General features: G+C 42.2%; 1 protein-coding gene and 1 long non-coding RNA gene across 2 annotated transcripts in view; one reads left to right on the top strand and one right to left on the bottom strand.

The window, feature by feature from the left end:
- Positions 1 to 4,900: 4,900 nt before the first annotated feature.
- Positions 4,901 to 6,649, top strand: LOC121304594. The gene is made up of 2 exons (XR_005947980.1): positions 4,901 to 5,509; positions 5,617 to 6,649. It is a non-coding gene; the product is annotated as an uncharacterized LOC121304594 (long non-coding RNA).
- An 8,298-nt stretch (positions 6,650 to 14,947) lies between these two features.
- cacna1ab (calcium channel, voltage-dependent, P/Q type, alpha 1A subunit, b) overlaps positions 14,948 to 19,155 on the bottom strand; it is a 71,859-nt gene continuing 67,651 nt past the window's right edge. The window contains exons 31-33 of the mRNA XM_041235647.1: positions 17,788 to 18,013; positions 17,295 to 17,533; positions 14,948 to 15,677 (exon numbers count right to left, since the gene is read on the bottom strand). Coding sequence (XP_041091581.1) covers positions 15,033 to 15,677; positions 17,295 to 17,533; positions 17,788 to 18,013 — 1,110 coding nt within the window. The 3' untranslated portion in view covers positions 14,948 to 15,032. The remainder of the gene's footprint in view (positions 15,678 to 17,294; positions 17,534 to 17,787; positions 18,014 to 19,155) is intronic.

Below are 19,155 nucleotides of genomic sequence, written 5' to 3'. Positions count from 1 at the left end.
ATTAACAGCGCTGTATGACAGCGGTCCTGTCCTAGTGAAAGAGGTGCCCGTGTGTCAGTAATGAAAGTGCTTAAATTTGCGCGCCAGAGGCTCGCGCTTTTTCAGTTGCTGTTTAAATTTGCGCGCCAGAGGCTCGCGCTTTTTCAGTTGCTGTTTAAATTTGCGCGCCAGAGGCTCGCGCTTTTTCAGTTGCTGTTTAAATTTGCGCGCCAGAGGCTCGCGCTTTTTCAGTTGCTGTTTAAATTTGCGCGCCAGAGGCTATTCGCAGATTTTCATCTGAGGCGGTAAGAGAGCGGATCAGACCCGAGGCAATTACAGTTACTCGATTATAAATTGTTTTATTACTACTGTATCATACTTCATATATATTCTTCTGACTATATTGTGGATATTTTTGTAACATTGTCATATCTTTACTTTTTAGTTCCCACGTTTCACCTGTGAAAGAGCAGCAATTAAAAACCTGAGGTAATTAGTTATTATTATTTGACTACTATATGTTCTTCTTCTTCTTCTTCTTGTTTTTCTTGTTGTTGTTCTTCTTCTTGTTTTTCTTGTTTTTCTTCTTCTTCTTCTTCTTCTTCTTCTTCTTGCTTCTTCTTTTTCTTCTTCTTGTTGTTGTTATTAGAAGAATTCAACACGAAGAACTTCTTGAAGTTGTGGTTGTTAAAACAACAACAACAACTTCTTCTTCAGAAGAAGAACAAGTTCTTGTTGAACAAGAATTCTTAGAAGAACAACAAGTTGTTAATTCTTACAAACAGAAGCCCTCAAGAGTTCTCTTAGTTGTTGGAAAGTTCTTAGAAAGCCACAAGAACAACAATTCTTCACAAACAAGAAAGAAGTGTTCTTTTCTTAACAAGTTAAATTTAAGAAGAACAACAACCAGAACTTCTTAAGTTCTTCTTGGTTTTCTTACAACCTTCTTCATTGTTCTTGAAGAAGAGAACAACAACAACAACAACTTCAAGAAAGAAGAAGAAGAGAGAAGTTGTTGAGAAGAACAAGTTGTTTGTTGTTTAGTTTTTCTCTTAGAAGAATCAGAATTTTCAGTATTTCTTGTGAACTTCTTGTTCTTCTTGAAGAATTGTTCTTGTTCTTCTTTCTTCTTGTATTGTTCTTCTATTGTCTTCTTCTTTCTTCTTCTCCAAGCTTCTCTTCTTCTTGAGAATTGTTTTGAACAAGAACTTCAAGTTTTCAAGTTGTGTTGTGTTGTTGTTATCAAGAAATGAGAAGAACATTCTTCTTCTTCTTCTTCTTCTTCTTCTTTTTCTTCTTGTTCAATACTGCGGTATAAAAGCGAAGAAAAGAGAAGAGGTTTGTACCGCACAAGAAGTTTCTCGTACTAGTTCTGTGTAGCCTGCGAAGTAGCTTAAGACGCCCTCTGCTGTTACCACTGTTAGTCTCTTTATTTTTTGTTGTTGTTGTTATTTCTTCTTCTTCTTCTTCTTGTGGCTTCTTGTTGTTGTTCTTCTTCTTGTTGTTGTTCTTGTTCTTTCTTCTTCTTCTTGTTCTTCTTCTTCTTCTTCTTCTTGTTCTTCCTTCTTCTTGCAGTTGTTCTTGTTTAGACTTGTTGTTCTTGTTGTTGTTCTTGTTCCCCAGTCTTTATCTTCTTGTTGTGTAATTCTTCTTGTTGTTTTTGCTTTTTCTTTTGCTTTTCTTTTTCTTTTTTTTTCTTGTTTTTCTTCTTCTTCTTCTTCTTCTTCTTCTTCTTCTTCTTCTTCTTCTTCTTCTTGTTGATATACTGACGGTAAAGCGATTGGAAAGTGCAGGTTTGTACCCGCAGTGTCCTCGGCGCAGTGAGCCGCGTTTATCGATACTAGTCTGTGTAGCCCTGCGTGTAAATGTAAACGCGCCTCTGCTGTTACACTGTTAGTCTCTTGTTATTATTATTATTATTATTATTATTATTGTGTGATAATGGCTCTTCATTCCCGTGGCGTGGTTTCGCTGTGTTTAGAGGTTTAACAGCATGCGTGTTTGTTCAGTCACACAGCAATGCTAACCTGCCCGGGCAGTAGGAGCAGGTCCGGGCTGCCTGCAGTGCAATCTCTTTAGACTTGTTTTATTTTACAGTGTGTTGTTATTGTGCCCCAGTCTTTATAATCCTGTTGTGTAATAACACAGCGAGGGCCTGTGCATTACACAGTTTGCAGGGAGCCCTGGCGACTCGTCCTGACCATCAAACCCCGCTAACAAGAAATGTCTAGTTTTAGGATAATAGTGGCAACTGTCACTAAAGCATAGACCAGTGAATTACATTGCAGAAGTGTTAGAGAAATAATACCAGATTGCAATCAAATCGAAAGTGCAGTTTAACTTAAAAAACATGCATCTACAAGATCATACTTTACAATTCAAATATATCTAATGTGCTGTGCCAAAACCAATACCACACGTTGTATTGACAATGCCTCATGATAACGCCTGGTGCACGCTGGGGGTTGTACATTCATTCAGATATGTTGGCAGGGGCTACTGTTTTTGCAAATACCAATAATATTTAGTTTTAATATAATTTGTTTCATGTATTTGCTGTGCTTGTGGTAACATTGTGAATCACTGAGAGTAGATGTACAGCAGGGCGTGCTGAGTGAATGTGTTTGCTGTGCTTGTGGTAACATTGTGAATCACTGAGAGTAGATGTACAGCAGGGCGTGCTGAGTGAATGTGTTTGCTGTGCTTGTGGTAACATTGTGAATCACTGAGAGTAGATGTACAGCAGGGCGTGCTGAGTGAATGTATTTGCTGTGCTTGTGGTAACATTGTGAATCACTGAGAGTAGATGTACAGCAGGGCGTGCTGAGTGAATGTATTTGCTGTGCTTGTGGTAACATTGTGAATCACTGAGAGTAGATGTACAGCAGGGCGTGCTGAGTGAGTGTGTTTGCTGTGCTTGTGGTAACATTGTGAATCACTGAGAGTGGATGTACAGCAGGGCGTGCTGAGTGAATGTGTTTGCTGTGCTTGTGGTAACATTGTGAATCACTGAGAGTAGATGTACAGCAGGGCGTGCTGAGTGAATGTGTTTGCTGTGCTTGTGGTAACATTGTGAATCACTGAGAGTAGATGTACAGCAGGGCGTGCTGAGTGAATGTGTTTGCTGTGCTTGTGGTAACATTGTGAATCACTGAGAGTAGATGTACAGCAGGGCGTGCTGAGTGAATGTGTTTGCTGTGCTTGTGGTAACATTGTGAATCACTGAGAGTAGATGTACAGCAGGGCGTGCTGAGTGAATGTGTTTGCTGTGCTTGTGGTAACATTGTGAATCACTGAGAGTAGATGTACAGCAGGGCGTGCTGAGTGAATGTGTTTGCTGTGCTTGTGGTAACATTGTGAATCACTGAGAGTAGATGTACAGCAGGGCGTGCTGAGTGAATGTGTTTGCTGTGCTTGTGGTAACATTGTGAATCACTGAGAGTAGATGTACAGCAGGGCGTGCTGAGTGAATGTATTTGCTGTGCTTGTGGTAACATTGTGAATCACTGAGAGTAGATGTACAGCAGGGCGTGCTGAGTGAATGTGTTTGCTGTGCTTGTGGTAACATTGTGAATCACTGAGAGTAGATGTACAGCAGGGCGTGCTGAGTGAATGTGTTTGCTGTGCTTGTGGTAACATTGTGAATCACTGAGAGTAGATGTACAGCAGGGCGTGCTGAGTGAATGTGTTTGCTGTGCTTGTGGTAACATTGTGAATCACTGAGAGTAGATGTACAGCAGGGCGTGCTGAGTGAATGTGTTTGCTGTGCTTGTGGTAACATTGTGAATCACTGAGAGTAGATGTACAGCAGGGCGTGCTGAGTGAATGTGTTTGCTGTGCTTGTGGTAACATTGTGAATCACTGAGAGTAGATGTACAGCAGGGCGTGCTGAGTGAATGTGTTTGCTGTGCTTGTGGTAACATTGTGAATCACTGAGAGTAGATGTACAGCAGGGCGTGCTGAGTGAATGTATTTGCTGTGCTTGTGGTAACATTGTGAATCACTGAGAGTAGATGTACAGCAGGGCGTGCTGAGTGAATGTGTTTGCTGTGCTTGTGGTAACATTGTGAATCACTGAGAGTAGATGTACAGCAGGGCGTGCTGAGTGAATGTGTTTGTGTCAGCAGGTAGGGGTGACTCATTCTACTGTCACCTGAGCTCAGAAGGAGTTTCCACTGAAACCAGATCTTTTTTAAAGGGGCCAAAAATGTCTGTTTATACACTGGTCTGTTCCAAGAGTTTAACTGTGTTTATTCCTTAAGAAATGTCGGTGATACTGAATTTTTTAAAACACCAATAGTGAGAAGTACTATTGGAAGTGAAGAACTTAGATCCAGTGTCTCATTTTTAAGACTGCTTTAATATGCTTTACCAGACCTCTCTGTGCTTTACAATGCTTCCCTATGCTTTACCAGACCTCTCTGTGCTTTACAATGCTTCCCTATGCTTTACCAGACCTCTCTGTGCTTTACAATGCTTCCCTATGCTGTACCATGCTTTTACTTTGCTTTAGTACAATGTGCTGTGCTTTTAATGTGAAATCTATAGCGCTCAGAGGGCAGGTCGATGCATGCAGAGGTTCGGGGCAGAGAGGCGGTTTTAAATTCCTGAGCTGTGTGTCGATAACTTACACTCACACACACACCCACGCTCTTTCTCACACTCTGGGAGCCATGCAGGGACAGGAAACAGGAAGTGAAGCGGGCCTGTGGAATGTACAAGCCATGGTTAATTTTAGAACCGGAGGAATGTTGAGAACGCAGCCACAGGCCCATCCAGCCAGCTGGGGAAGGAAAGGTGGGGATGTGGCACAATACCACTACAGGGCTCTGCTTATTAATAGAGTCAAGGCTTGTGACTGGGGAGGTGAACAGCCCCCCTGCATTACAATCAAGGCTTTTACATTTTCTTTAACCAAAATGCTTCGGGGTTATTTACATAAGCTACCAATTACTATTATTTATTTATTATTTTTTTTAACCAATTTTCAAACAAATTTGGCTCCACAAATATTGATTTATCCTTTAAAAAAACAAAGTAAAAGCACAGCAAAGTTTTATAATTACAATTGACCCCGGGTGTACTGACCAGCAGAACAGCAGCAACAGACAGAGAGGCAAGAGACTGCAGATTGGTGCCATGTGCATACTCTCGGATTTTATTCAGGTTTCTTAGGAAGATTCTGTTTGGGATTACAAAATGCACTGGTAGAAACAGCAGAGCGATAGAGAAGTCATAGCCAGAGTATTGGTGCATCAGAATCAGGCATCTCCGTTCCAGCTTCACATTCGGGTTTATTTTCATGTAGTGTTTTGAAACTTGTTGACATCTTGTAGTTTGAACCATTTCAATAACAGTTATGTATATAAATATCTCAAACAAACTTCCATTCATTTACCAAAGTTTTTTTTTGTTTTAAATAGAAGAAAAAAAAAAACACATTGCCTTAAAAACATCTATATATATTTTTTCTTTTCCTGAAGATGACATTATAACCCATATAGTGGCATGCACATTGCACATGCAGTTTGTAAGTAAATACTTTTCTGTATTTTAATTTTTTTAATTCCATGACTGCTCCTACTTTTTTATTTTTATTTTATTTTATTTTTTAATGTAAAAATCTGCATGTTCCAGGCCAGCAAGAAAGCTGTCGACAGGATGGTGAAGAGACATTCTGAAGCCCTCGCACACGGACAACTGCCATTGTTCTGAAACCGAAGAATAACCGCCGACCCCCCCCCAAAAAAATACATACATAAATAAATAAATACTGACCAAATAATACAGAATCAACTGTAGCTTTACATCTCCTGCAACTGTTTCCATTGTTGTATATATTTTTAAATGTGCACAGCATTGTCCGACTCGACTAAAGACTGTTTTTCAATAATTGCTGGACTGGAGAGGGGGGTGTCGGTATTAGTAACTTTTATATGCATGTAACGGTTGATGTAACGGGGGTTAGGGTGGATGTTTTGCAAAGGCAGAGTGTTTCCTCATGCATCAGGAGTTTATTTTAGTGCTGCTTTGTACAGCAACTTGATACGCTTTAAAGACACTGAGTGTGTTTTTGTTTATATCGGCTTGGCAGATTAATGAAATTGAAAAACAGTCTCCAGCCCTCTGAGACCCCACTGAACAGTTTCTCCCACAGATGCTCCAAACCCCCACGAGGGACTAGTGTGGGACAGCAAACAGAAGGGAACACAAGCCAATTCTTAGACCAGGGGGCCAAGACATAGATTCTCATTTTAATTCTGGTTTTGTGCAGTTACCCTTGGTCAGGCAGTGGCAGCCAGTTAAAACTGCTGAGAAAGAAGAGGATTGCTGTGTGTATACATCTGTTTGTTTTTAAAAGGAGATTTGTTTTTACCATGTTATTGTGATAATAGATTATTATTATTATTTTTTACTGTTTCTAGCTTTTAGAACTGCCATGACATTATTTATTAACGACATGCTCTCGTTTCCTCCATACCAGGATTTGCAACTGTTTTATAAACCTTTCTTTTGTATTTATGTATTCTTATTGGTTTTATTCTTGTGTTTTGTGTTTTTTTTAGGTTTGATTTTGAGTGTAGGGGCCTGACTGGGAGAGCGGTATGATGCAAGAGCTGGACAGTCGTTGGCTTGGCTCCCTCATGATGAGAGCAGGTAAGCGCATTAAGAGATGAGGCCAGGGCAGGACAGGGCAATCCTGGCACTCCCACATTGTACTGTATTAGAACACATAAAATCAGAATGCATTCATCAGCACGTCGTTCAACTCATTAACAGTGAAAACAACAAACTGGCATAACAAATCAGTCTGGATTAGAAAAACAAAAACCATGGAACTGTCCCATTTGATTTCAGGGTGAAACCGAACCTGGGTAGGAGGAGGTTTAGAGCATCGAACCTGTGAAACCGGTTTTGAGTAAATATACCAAATGTGCCCCAACAATCAAAGGCTTGCAGACCAACTGGAGGCTGCTGAATACATTCTGAGCACTAGCCCTGGTGGTACGGCTGCTAAACGAAGCTGCGAGCGCGGCAACTTTGAGAAGCTGCAGTTACAATCTGGGGACTGCTGGTGGCACTGCAGTCCCTATTAAAACAGCGCTGTATAATACATTTAGATAAAGAAATTTGATAGAATTCACATGTCCCCAGACAGTCTAATCTGTAGTTGAAACCAAATCACTTGGCTATTTACAATAGTAAGGCATCAATCCAGACAGAGAGGGAAGAGAGAGCTGATTTAGTTCTGTTGAAGAGAGGACTCCTTTTGCATTGATTTGAATCATTCCAGGTTTTAATCTGAGCCTCACTGTGCCGACAGGAAACACTTACCTTTAAAATCTTACTGCATCCACCTGTTACCTGAAATCCCAGTTTCAGGATTGGAAACTCACACGAGCCCTGCACCAGTCCTGGGTTTCAGAACTGTTTCAATTACTGAAATGACCAGGTGCCCAGGAATTTGAACAACCAGGCCCCTGCTAAATGTACTCTGAATGAACTGATCACACTTGAATAAGTCTCACCTGTGTCTGTAGGTTGACTATTAGGAGTTGTTCATGCAGCTATAAGGGAAGGAGCAATATGTTTAACAGGGGTTGCTCAAACTTCTAGCTGCTGAATCATTTCAATAATATACTTCATTTATGGTAGTTCTGAAGGCCAGGACTAGGTGCTGGGCTAGTGTGAATTTCTAACCCTGCAGTTTCACTGAGCGGTCTGTCACGTGCAAGGCGTGTCATGCAAGCAGGGTTCTGATCCCCGTCTCACCAAATTCACACACTTGGCTGGGGGTCCAAAAGGGAGGATAATTGCCCAGGGCCAGTTTTAGCTCTGTGGCCGGTCAGAGACTAGCCGCACTGGGCCTCACCTGCAGAGGTCTGTTGTTTGGTTTGCTCTTTAGGTCTCCTGAACAGTACAGTGGGTTAAGGTATGATGTGAAACTTCAGATTGGAAATAATAAATAAAACTTGTTGTTTGTTAGTGCGCTTATGAAATGTGTGAATGGGGGCTGATACTGCCCAGGGGAGACCAGGCTGTGCAAACACAATGGTATCATGTATTAACCCTCCCATGCATTCTTTATTGAAAAGAGCTGACAAAAACATCTGAAGTAGTTTTGGACACATGATAAATATGTTTTTCATTGACCTTCGTTTCCCATTTTTGAGGTCCTCATGCATTTGCGTGTTCCGTATGTCTCCATAAGAAGACTACAACAGAAAGGGTTACATACACTCAGGCATCTCTTATTTGGTTGTTTGGTTCACATTAAAACCTGGAACGACTCAAACAGATATGCACTGGGGATGTAATGGGGATTTTTTTTACCATTCCTGCAGAGATGGGTGGGGGTGAGTCTTACTAGAAGCAGTACAACACAGAAGACACAGGGTTACATTGTCAGTGTCTAGAGCTTGGGCTGGCTACTGAAAGACTATATCTGATGAACCAATTAGTGATACTTCACTCACATAATAGGCATCACGATACAGAGGTTGTGCACGACTCCTCCTCTGGTTTTAAGCTTTGCTATTAAACAAAATTGTATGTCACAAAGGATCATTTAATCTTATCAAAAATCATAGAGAGTATTCTTTTGGGACCGTGACCTTTTTTATTCTCTTATTTACCTTGTATGTTGTCAATTTAAAAACAAAAAGGCAGATACAAAGAAACAAAAACAATTTTTGGCTGTGAGACTATTCACTGTTCACTGTTCACTATTCACTAGGTCGCTATTGTAAATGGAACTCGATCGAGAAAAAAAAAAAATATTGATTGGCGAATAATTTGAGCAGATATATATATATATATATATATATATATATATATATATATATATATATATATATATGTGTGTGTGTGTGTGTGTCTGTGTGTGTGTGTGTCTGTGTGTGTGTATTGGCCATTTTCAAATCACAGACAGCTGACCTGTTGCACCTGGTATTCACTGGCAATGGGAGACCTCTAGTGGCTACATATCTGAACACACATATATACATTAAAATTCTGTAATGTCTTCCTGACCTTACATATGAATGGTTCTGCCACCCTGTTGTGTGTCAGTGTGTGCCTCTTAAAACCACACTGTGGGGTCCTTGCTGGTTTAAGTCAGTGCTTTTTAAATTGTTTTTAAATGTATAAATAACCATGTTTGTGTGTGAGTGTGTTTGAATGCTAGACCTGGATGCTACGAAGTTGATATGCTGATGTGCTTGAGATACGGGAATTCGCAGAAAAAAAGGCAAACAAACACCTTGCCCACAAGGGAGAAAAGAAGGGTTATGTATGAAGCGCTTTAAAGGACAGCGCAGAATGGAGTGAGGGGAGCGTGAGAATGGAACCGGCTCACAAGGTAGACAGACACACCCCTGCCTCTGGTCCACTGCCTGTCCCAGGTATAGCTGAGCTGGCCGGTCTGGGCGAGGTGTAGCTGGAGGGTGTTTCCACTGACGCTCAGATAGTACAGTTTCGTATCTCATACCCAACAGGGCCAGACTGTGCTGTGCAAAAGTACATTATTGAAAGGCATGTGCTAAAGAGATGAAGCGTTTTGAACAGCGTGACGCAACCTCATTAATAAGACTACAGAGAGCTGCGTAAAGATCAAACTAAAAAGCCGCCACAAATGTTTGTGCAACTTCATCTATCTTCGCTTGTTTGCATATATTCAAGTAATCACACAATCCAACGTGACCTTTTACTGCCTCACTACTACTTCCTCGGTCAGCTGTACCTGACAAAATTACACTGGAACACAGACAGGCATGTTAAACTACACCTCAGCTATACCTGGGACAAGCAGTGGAAACACCCTCCAGCTACACCTCTCCCAGACCGGCCAGCTCAGCTGTACCTGGGACAGGCAGTGGAAACACCCTCCAGCTACACCTCTCCCAGACCGGCCAGCTCAGCTATACCTGGGACAGGCAGTGGAAACACCCTCCAGCTACACCTCTCCCAGACCGGCCAGCTCAGCTATACCTGGGACAGGCAGTGGAAACACCATCCAGCTACACCTCTCCCAGACCGGCCAGCTATACAGCTATACCTGGGACAGGCAGTGGAAACACCATCCAGCTACACCTCTCCCAGACCGGCCAGCTCAGCTATACCTGGGACAGGCAGTGGAAACACCATCCAGCTACACCTCTCCCAGACCGGCCAGCTCAGCTATACCTGGGACAGGCAGTGGAAACACCATCCAGCTACACCTCTCCCAGACCGGCCAGCTCAGCTATACCTGGGACAGGCAGTGGAAACACCATCCAGCTACACCTCTCCCAGACCGGCCAGCTCAGCTATACCTGGGACAGGCAGTGGAAACACCATCCAGCTACACCTCTCCCAGACCGGCCAGCTCAGCTATACCTGGGACAGGCAGTGGAAACACTCTCCAGCTACACCTTACCCACTGTAATGAACTGGGAGTCAAACACTCTGAAAATGAGCTCCTCTCACTCTTCAAGGTTGCATATCGCCAGCATAATTTAGTCAGCAAATAGGATTGTTTATAAAAGAGAAGTGGTCTGAAACCTTTGATTGCGTCTTAAAAAAAAAAGTTTACAAAATCATCGATACTGACAGTGAAACTGATTCATTTTAAGAGCACTGTTGGTTAAGTGCAACTTATGCCTTGTTTCATCGAACCCGCCCAGACAGCACTCAGGCCTGCCCTTATAAAAGTCAATTTACCACAGTCAATTTACACAGTACAGTTTTACTATGCATTTCCCATTGTTTACCATGGCTTGTCATGTGTTTTCTACATGCTGTGGTTTCAAACTGTGCCCTTGCCTTGACTAAAACTTTATAATGGTGTTGGAATATCAATGGACTGTTTTGAGGGGCGGGGAGGGTTATCCGTGGAAACAAGGCATTAGTAACGAGGCTCCAGCTCGGCCTTGCTTGACTAACCCTTACCCTGAGATCTCATTCCCTCATTCACGGTGTGAAAGTGCAATAACAATCAGGAGCTCTCCCCACCACGGCCAGGTACGAAGCGAAATGGACACAGGTGCAGAAAGACAGGCCAGCTGAGAGAATCGGAATACTGAGCTTAAGATTTTAATCAGTTCTTAATTCCAACATACATCCCTACCTTAATATTAGGGTTAGGGACCAGTTAGAGTGTCAGGAGCAGCAATCTCGCTCCCCATCGAAGCGTTCGCTGTAATGGTGGCCAGAGCACACAGGAGAGGTTGTAAGCTCTGTGGTGCAGTGGTCTCGAGACCAAGCAACGGCTCAAAGAGAACTTGTCATGTGTTGGAAAGAATGTAGTACAGTTTTACACACTGGCCCTTCTTACTGCACCTATGCCACAAAATGGCTGTGCAATAGAGAGTGTATACTGCCAGGGGTACTGAACACTTTTTGGCATTGCATTATTGTAACAGGATACAATTTTGGCAGCAGAATTCAGAATGTTCTAATAAAGCCCTTTTAGAAACAGAGGATCTGTCTGCAGTTAGACAGATAATACTGTTTCATCGCTACAGTATAGATGCCCGCGAGGCTTCTCCCCCTCCTTATCCAAGGCAGAGGTGTCTCAGGGAGGCCATGTTATAGACAGACACAACGCAATATGATCACAGCAATGCTGACGTCTCGGGACGTTGTATAAAGACATCCAGGGGAAAGTAACGCATGGCCATCATAACAAACAAAGAGAGCAAACAAATGCACTTTTATAACTCAGCTCCAAATCATGGTGTTTTTTGTTCATGCTGATATGTTTTTAATAATATAGAATATTTTAAAGAATAAACTGAACTCATCGTGATAATAATAATTCATTCTAGTAATAATAATAGTAACAATAATCTAGTTCTTTTCTTCCCTCAGAAGCACTGTGTTAAATGGCACTTGGCTGCAGGAGAAACTGGTTTGTCTCAGGCAGTTCTAACAGTAGCAGGGGCTGTAGAGCCGATTATGAAATCACATTCCTCTGTTCACCTGGTTGGCTGCAGCTTCCCTATAGGTTACAACACAATGCCAATTGTGTGAGAGCCATAAGAGGGCTGTTTCTAACCCTATATGCTTTAATGCACCAGGGAAGGGGTGGGGGTGACACAGAACAGAAGTTGGAATTGCACTCTCCATGGTTTATCAAAGCAAGCAGGTTTCAGAATTGGGAGTAGAGTCCCCGTCTCTCAGATTATTAATACTCAGTACTGGCCCTTCATCCAAACCACAGTGGTGTCCATTTCATGAACACCTCTTCTGTTCTACGGGCCCTGACACACTCTGCCACCAACAGGAATGGGCTAAGTTAAGAATTCAACTTTTGTTTTTGGAGCCTTTCTTTCTTTTTTTGGTGCACCTCTTTGATCTCTTGGCACTGGAATTCGGAATTTCAGAATTTCGCTCTCTGCAGACACTGCCATTTTTAAGACAAACAGAAAGACAAGTGCAACTCCCCCCCACTCCTAAAACAAGACTTTTGCAGCCTCTGCTCCCCCCCACCTCCCAGCATTCAGAGTTTTGCATGACAAAGCACTTCAGCGGAAGAGACCCCTCGCTGTCAAGAGATCCAATAAGCGATCTCTTCGCTAACTTTCATTTCCTATTGAATTACTTCAAAAGTAGGTCGACACAAAGCATCCAGAAGGTCTGCGTGTGTGCGCCTGGCCTGCTGTTTAACATCCTCTTTATTATAGGGTCATACGTTGTAACTAAGGAGCAGTACTTGCATGTTAACAATGAAGGTTTTATCATCTTTGTGAATGTGTCACTAATATAGTGCTGTGAAAATCAGGGATGACACCGGTCTTTCTCACTTTTTCTGGGGGTTTCTGTGTGCTTGTGTGGTTTAATACTTCAGGTTTCATGCTTGAACAAACCCTGTGCATTCAGACCAGTCCAGCGAGATGCTGAGGATCTCAAACCTGCCTCCTTATAGTAAATCCTTACTCTTAACACTGGGAACGCAAGTGCTGAGTGTGCTGTCTGAATGAAGGGAGGGAGGAGACAGCTAGCCAGCCAGACAGAGAGGTGTAATACACAATGGGGGTTTATGATATTTCCCAAGCATGCTCAATGTAGCAGAGCATTGTGGGGATATATTCAATCGTCATGACAGAGTCAGGACTTCAGATAATCTAAAATACAAGACAAGATTTGTTTGTTAGTTTGTTTTTCTTACAAAATAAAAAGGTGTTGACCCCCAACCCCGACTCTACAGAGCAATGAAGCTTCATCGCTGAAGCTAGACTGCCCTGAGCAAACACCCCACAGTTCCACAATGCGCTGCGCAGCATGTGAAACCGGCAACACAATCTACAGCACAAGGGATACATTCCATTCTTGATATGATCAACCTATCACATAAAGAAAATATAATAATTTAACCTTAATAATATATTTTTTTTATAAGGACTGTCAGTAATAAAATGGACAGACAGCTTCATTTCAAAGTTTGGTTAAAAAAAAAAAAAAAATAGATATATCTACACAGATTTCTTTTTTTTTTTTGTATTCTAATTTTGAAGAAGTTCTCTTTATCCAGCAGGGAAATCGTGACGCTTTTGGTTATGTTTGTTTTGTTACTATCGACAAATATTAATATTCCTCTCCAAAACTGGAATCGTCTGCTCTTGAATCGGTATTGTATCCATAAAAATGTATAAAAGAGTTCATTTAGGAAAGGGCCTGTTTTCTTGGATGCAGTTTGGGACCCTCTTCAGAAAATGAAATAACTTTGTCATGCACATTTTCAAATAAAATAAATCATGAAAGACGGATTTAAATAAGAAGGGGCCCCAGTCCCTATCTCACTGTCTACTGTAACTGTCTCTGCTTGCATGCCTCCAACAGGACAATAACAAAAACAAAATCACGCTTTCAGTCTTTCCCAGCAGAGAAAGAGAACTTCGGCAGAGATAAGCAGTTCATTTTCCCCTCATAGCATTTTCTTGTTTCTTCATGCAGGATTCCACTGTAATTTACTCTAAAAGTTCAAACAATACTGAAAGGGTGCAACAGAATTATTATGCGGGCAAATGTTTTGAAGAAGAGGAAGAGTAAGAAGAAGAAAAACTATGAAATACTGTTTGTTTTTTAAACTTTTCTTTCCCAGTTCCTCGTCGTAGCAGGCAACAGTAGAAAGGGTTTTTGAATGTGAACTCCACAAAGTGTCTCGGTGTTGTTGCGTGTGAGTTCTCGATTCCACCACCACCCCCACCCCTCCCACACACACACACGCACTGACACACACACACTCACGCACTGACACACACACACTCCCGATTTAGTGGCTCACTCAGTCACAATACCAATCTTTAAGATAGCATCATTATTAATAACAAGGTAAACGCAGATGATAAAACTCATCGATATACGCAAACTTGTATTTGTTTAGTTTCTTTGCCCTAAAAGAAGTTCATTAAGTTCAGGTTTGAAAGAAGTGGTTGTTCCTTTGTATTTTTTACTTTCAGAGGCATAGTAGCTAGATGTTGGCTGAAGGGTTCTTTTTTATTTGGGTTGAGGGGGGTCTGAAGTGGACCCCTCAGTGCTTCAGGTACGCTGAGTTTAACCCTTTATATACATGCTTAAAAAAACCACCCTCTCCCCACAAAAAACAACAACAAAAACAGCGACTGCTCATCCCATTTTTCCCCCCAATCCAAAAAAACCAAACTGGGTGGAAGAAGAAAAAAAAACTTCCCCCACTTTCTTCCTTTTCATAGCTTGGCAAATTTAGAATTTCTTATTCTGTTGTTGTTTTTTAAAATTGTATATTATTATATTATATATATATATATATATATATATATATATATATATATATATATATATATATATATATATATATATATATATATATATATATATATATATATATATATATATATATATATATATATATATATATATATATATATATATATATATATATATATATATATATATAGATATCCAGATAGATAGATATAGATAGATATATAATGTGTGTATTATTTTTCTCTTTTTTATTTGTTTTTCTTCAATTTTTTCTCTTTTAAAAAAACAAAACAAACAAAAAAAAAAAACCCAACCCAAGTGTGAGGCTAGCACCAGTCGTCCTCGTCTGTTTCACTGTAGGGTTCATGCAGGCCCTTCCTGGCACCTCTGAGCTGCTGCTGGGGTGACGGCGGGGGCTTCTCTTGCTGTCCCTGTTGATGGTGGTGGTGGTGGTGGGGGGAGGAGGAGGAGTAATACCCGTTGGGGACCCGCCTGGGGGGGCCAGCAGGGTGCCGGGAGGCGGGGGGTGAGCCGTGCCCCCGGCGGGCAGTCCTGGGAGAGTGGCTGTGCACCTCCTGGAAGGCCACTGGGTCCTCCTCCTCGGAGCCGGAGCGCTGGTAATAGCAGCCGCCATCCGCGTCGTGCTCCTCCTGCTGAGACATGTGCGAACTGGCCGTGGACCACCGGCTGCCGGGGGCGTTCCTGTGCGCCCTCGGGGACTGGCTGTTCCGGTGGCGGTGGAGCTGCTCAGGAGGAGGGGGGGAGAAGCGGCGAGGGGCCGGGGCGGGGACCCTGCCGGTCTGCGTGTGGGGGCCTCCGGGGGGCGCGTTCATGGCTTTACGGACCACAGGGGAATAGGTGACGTGGGGCCGGGGAGTGGCGGGGGTCTGCGGGAGCTGTCTCCGGCCGCGGCGCGGGGTGCTGGTGCCGGACGTTGAAGGGACCGGGCTCCCACTCACCGAACTACTGCCCTACATGAAAATTGAAACAAAGCAAATCAAAAAACACAACAAAATTAACAACAAAAGGAGGAGGAGAAGAAACAACACAGAGACAGAATAATAATAATAGGAAGAATAAGAGAATGAGGAGGAGTAGAAAAGAATGAAAAAAACAAACAAAAAAAAAAACACCCAGAAAATGAAATTATAAAATGAAAACAAAAAAACACCAGAGAGAATGGAACATAAAGAGAAGCAACATTTACGGCAAGAAAAGACAAAAAAAGAAAAAAAAAAAGAGAAATTGATTTCTGTAAGTTTTGGGGTTTTAAACTGCAGATTTTTGCTCTTAAACTTTAGTTTCATTGCAACAGAGAGAAAGGAAAAAGAGAAACAAAGGAAAGCATTGCACTGAGTGGAACGTGAAGGCTTGGTGGCACTTGTGAGGAAGCATTTTATAACCTGTGACATGAGATACTGGAGTGCTGCCACCATCACTGCATATATAATAATAATAATAATAATAATAATATATAATAATAATAATAATAATAATAACAATAATAATACAATATTATATTAATTTAATGAATGAACAATGAATAATAAAAAAAATAAACAAGCGTTTTACCTGAATAAAAAACTCAGAGACACACACGCACACACACATATATATAATTTTAAAAAGGAAAACTGCGGTGTACCATAAGGTGCAAAATTTTACTGCGGTGTGCCACGGTGCAAAATTTTTTTCCACTAAGGTGATGTGATGTGAATAATTTTTAACTTAAAAATGAATTCTATCAGGATGATGTTCGGACTAAATCGACCTTTAGCTGGATGGAAAAAGCAGTGCGTAACAAGCTGTTATATATATATATATATATATATATATATAGATCTATATATATATATATATTATATATATATATATATATTATATATTATCATGTACATATGTGTGTGTGTGTGTGTGTGTGTGTGTGTGTGTGTGTGTGTGCGCTAGAGTTAAAGGCTTAGCCCAATGAAACTAATTATAAATATAACCAATATAGTATACAGATAAAATATGTAACACCTAGTAAAATGTGTTATTATTATTTTTGGTTTTACTATTATCTAAAATGCTTCTACGTATAGACTACAGATTCTCCTTGCAGTCTTTTCAAACCTATTAAAAACATTAAGAGGTGTACTTTGAAAGGAGCTGTAGTGTGGAGCTCAGTGAGCTGCACTGTGGAGCACGCCCCACATGGGACAGCCCTGTTTCACAGTGATCTGGGTGTGTAGAGAGTCCCAGGTTTACAAGAGGTGATGAAACCAGAGGCAAGTCAGTGCTCACCATGATCAGCCCATGATGCAGAGTCTCTTTAGTCATTTAGTAGACGATTGTATCCAAAGCAACTTACAGAGACTAAGGGGGTGAGCTATGCATCAGCAACGGCTGCTGCAGAGTCACTTATGGTAAGTGAACCGTTGGTGGGCTGAAGAAAGGGAATTACTGTGTGTTGCTGGAGTGTGTCTGAGTATTTAAGAATGTGTATATGTGTCTGTGTGGGTGTGTGTTTGTTTTTAATGGTGTGTGTGAGTATTGGGGAGCAGTGTGTGTGGTGCAGTATGCAGGGGTTGTGTGTGTGTAAGGCCCACCTGTCTGTGAGGCATGCAGTCTCGGCCCTCGCTGGGGGATCGTGACCACCGCCTGTCCCGTGTCCGCTGGCCCCCGTAGTCCTGCCGCTCGGGGGTGTAGCGCTCCTTGTCCACGGAGCCGTGGTGGTGATGGTGATGGTGATGGTGCCTGCGGTCCTTAGGCCGGCCACGCTCTCGGTCCTTCTCCTTGGGGGGCAGGTCTCCAGACTGCGTGGTGGTGCTGAGGTCCGTGCCCAGTCCTGGAACAGCAAGCAGCACCATGAGCCTCTCTGAAACACACCTCCCTCCCACTGCACTGACAACAAGCAGCACCAAGAATCAATCTCTGAAACACACCTCCCTCCCTGCCACTTCCCTCTGCCCTACTAGCTTCTCTGAAGCCCCTATCAGCTTCTCTGAAGCTCCTATCAACTCCTCTGCAGCCCCAATCAGTTCCTGTAAAGCCCCATGAAGCTCCTATCCGCTCCTATCAGTTCCCCTGTCAGCTCTTCACCTGTGTCTGCGTCAGTGTAGCGGCTCAGTGACCTCTCGGAGGTGCGGTGGCCCCTCTCTCGGCGTCGGTGGTGGCGCTGGTTCTCCTCGGGAATGACGCGCTCCAGCGAGTAGTCGTCGAGCCGCACGCCCTTGGAGCGCCCATGTCCCAGGCTGGAGGCGGAGCGCTTCATTGGGCTCTCGTCCGTGATCGTCTGCACGGAGACAGGGAGAGAGAACACACTCAGCTAGGGGGGACACCTCACAGTGAAGGGGGGGGAGGGTTCTTTCAGATCAAACTGATATCAGGCTTTGTTTCAATTTGGTCTTGCGTCGAATGTTTTTCTCCAAACTCTGTAATGATATTAAGAGCCTGAACTCAGGGATGTAAATACAACTCCAACTGCAGAGCAGTTTCACCCATTCCAGGTTTAAATTCAAGCTAGATTAGCCACAGCTTGTACAGCTAACAAGCTCAGGTGTGTCTTTATTGAATGCACAGTAAAACTAGGAAGGGATTAAACTGGTATGTAATGGGAGTTTTATTTCCATTCCTGTACATATGGCATTGTCATGAGACTACAAACAACAAGGATGCTTTCAACAAGCTTGTAGGCAGTAACCTTTGAAACCCTTGAAAATGTCCTCTAAAACTAGTTGCTTTAAAAGCTGAATTTATGCATGCTTAAATATGATATATGCATGTTTAAATATGGTAACTATATTTTAAAATATGATATATGGATTTCAATATGATATATGCATGTTTAAATATGATATATGCATGTTTAAATATGATATATGTTTTTTTAATATATATGAATTAAAACATTTTGAGGAGCCCTAGATTAGGGTGTTTATTATAAAAAAAAAACCACACAGACTCTGCTTTAGGTGTTAAATGTACTGCAGAGTCAGAGAATATAAATGAGATGTTTTTCTAAACCTATAGTTTTACACTCTTGAATGTGTTTCTTTTGCTTGCGCACTGTGGGGTGGAGGTCAGGGTCCAGTGGATGTCAACGTGGCATCGCAAACACAGGAGAGGCTGTGCCCTGTTGAAGCTGACTGCATCAGCTGTACAATAACTACCCTGCCTGCCTGCAGGGCTTAGTGTGTGTGGCTACTCTGCAATGGGCTACCTTGCCCAGTAACAACAGTCACATACCCAACACTTTTCAATCCAGACATTTGGTACAGGCATTTTAGGGTGGCGGGTATGAAATTGTAACACCCCACCAAGTAAGTGTTTAGGGTTCCTATCCTGTTACAGGCACTGGGGGTTTAAGGCTGGTCAATCACTTCCTTTCAGATTGAGGCACTATACTATATGTTAAAAAAACTGAACAAAACAAAAAACAAACGTTGAGCCAGCAGCTGCGACCTGTCT

Source organism: Polyodon spathula, chromosome 38 (assembly GCF_017654505.1).
Source record: "Polyodon spathula isolate WHYD16114869_AA chromosome 38, ASM1765450v1, whole genome shotgun sequence".
NCBI lineage: Eukaryota > Metazoa > Chordata > Actinopteri > Acipenseriformes > Polyodontidae > Polyodon > Polyodon spathula.
Note: the sequence above shows the minus strand (reverse complement) of the source record. Positions and strands in the feature narration are given on the sequence as shown.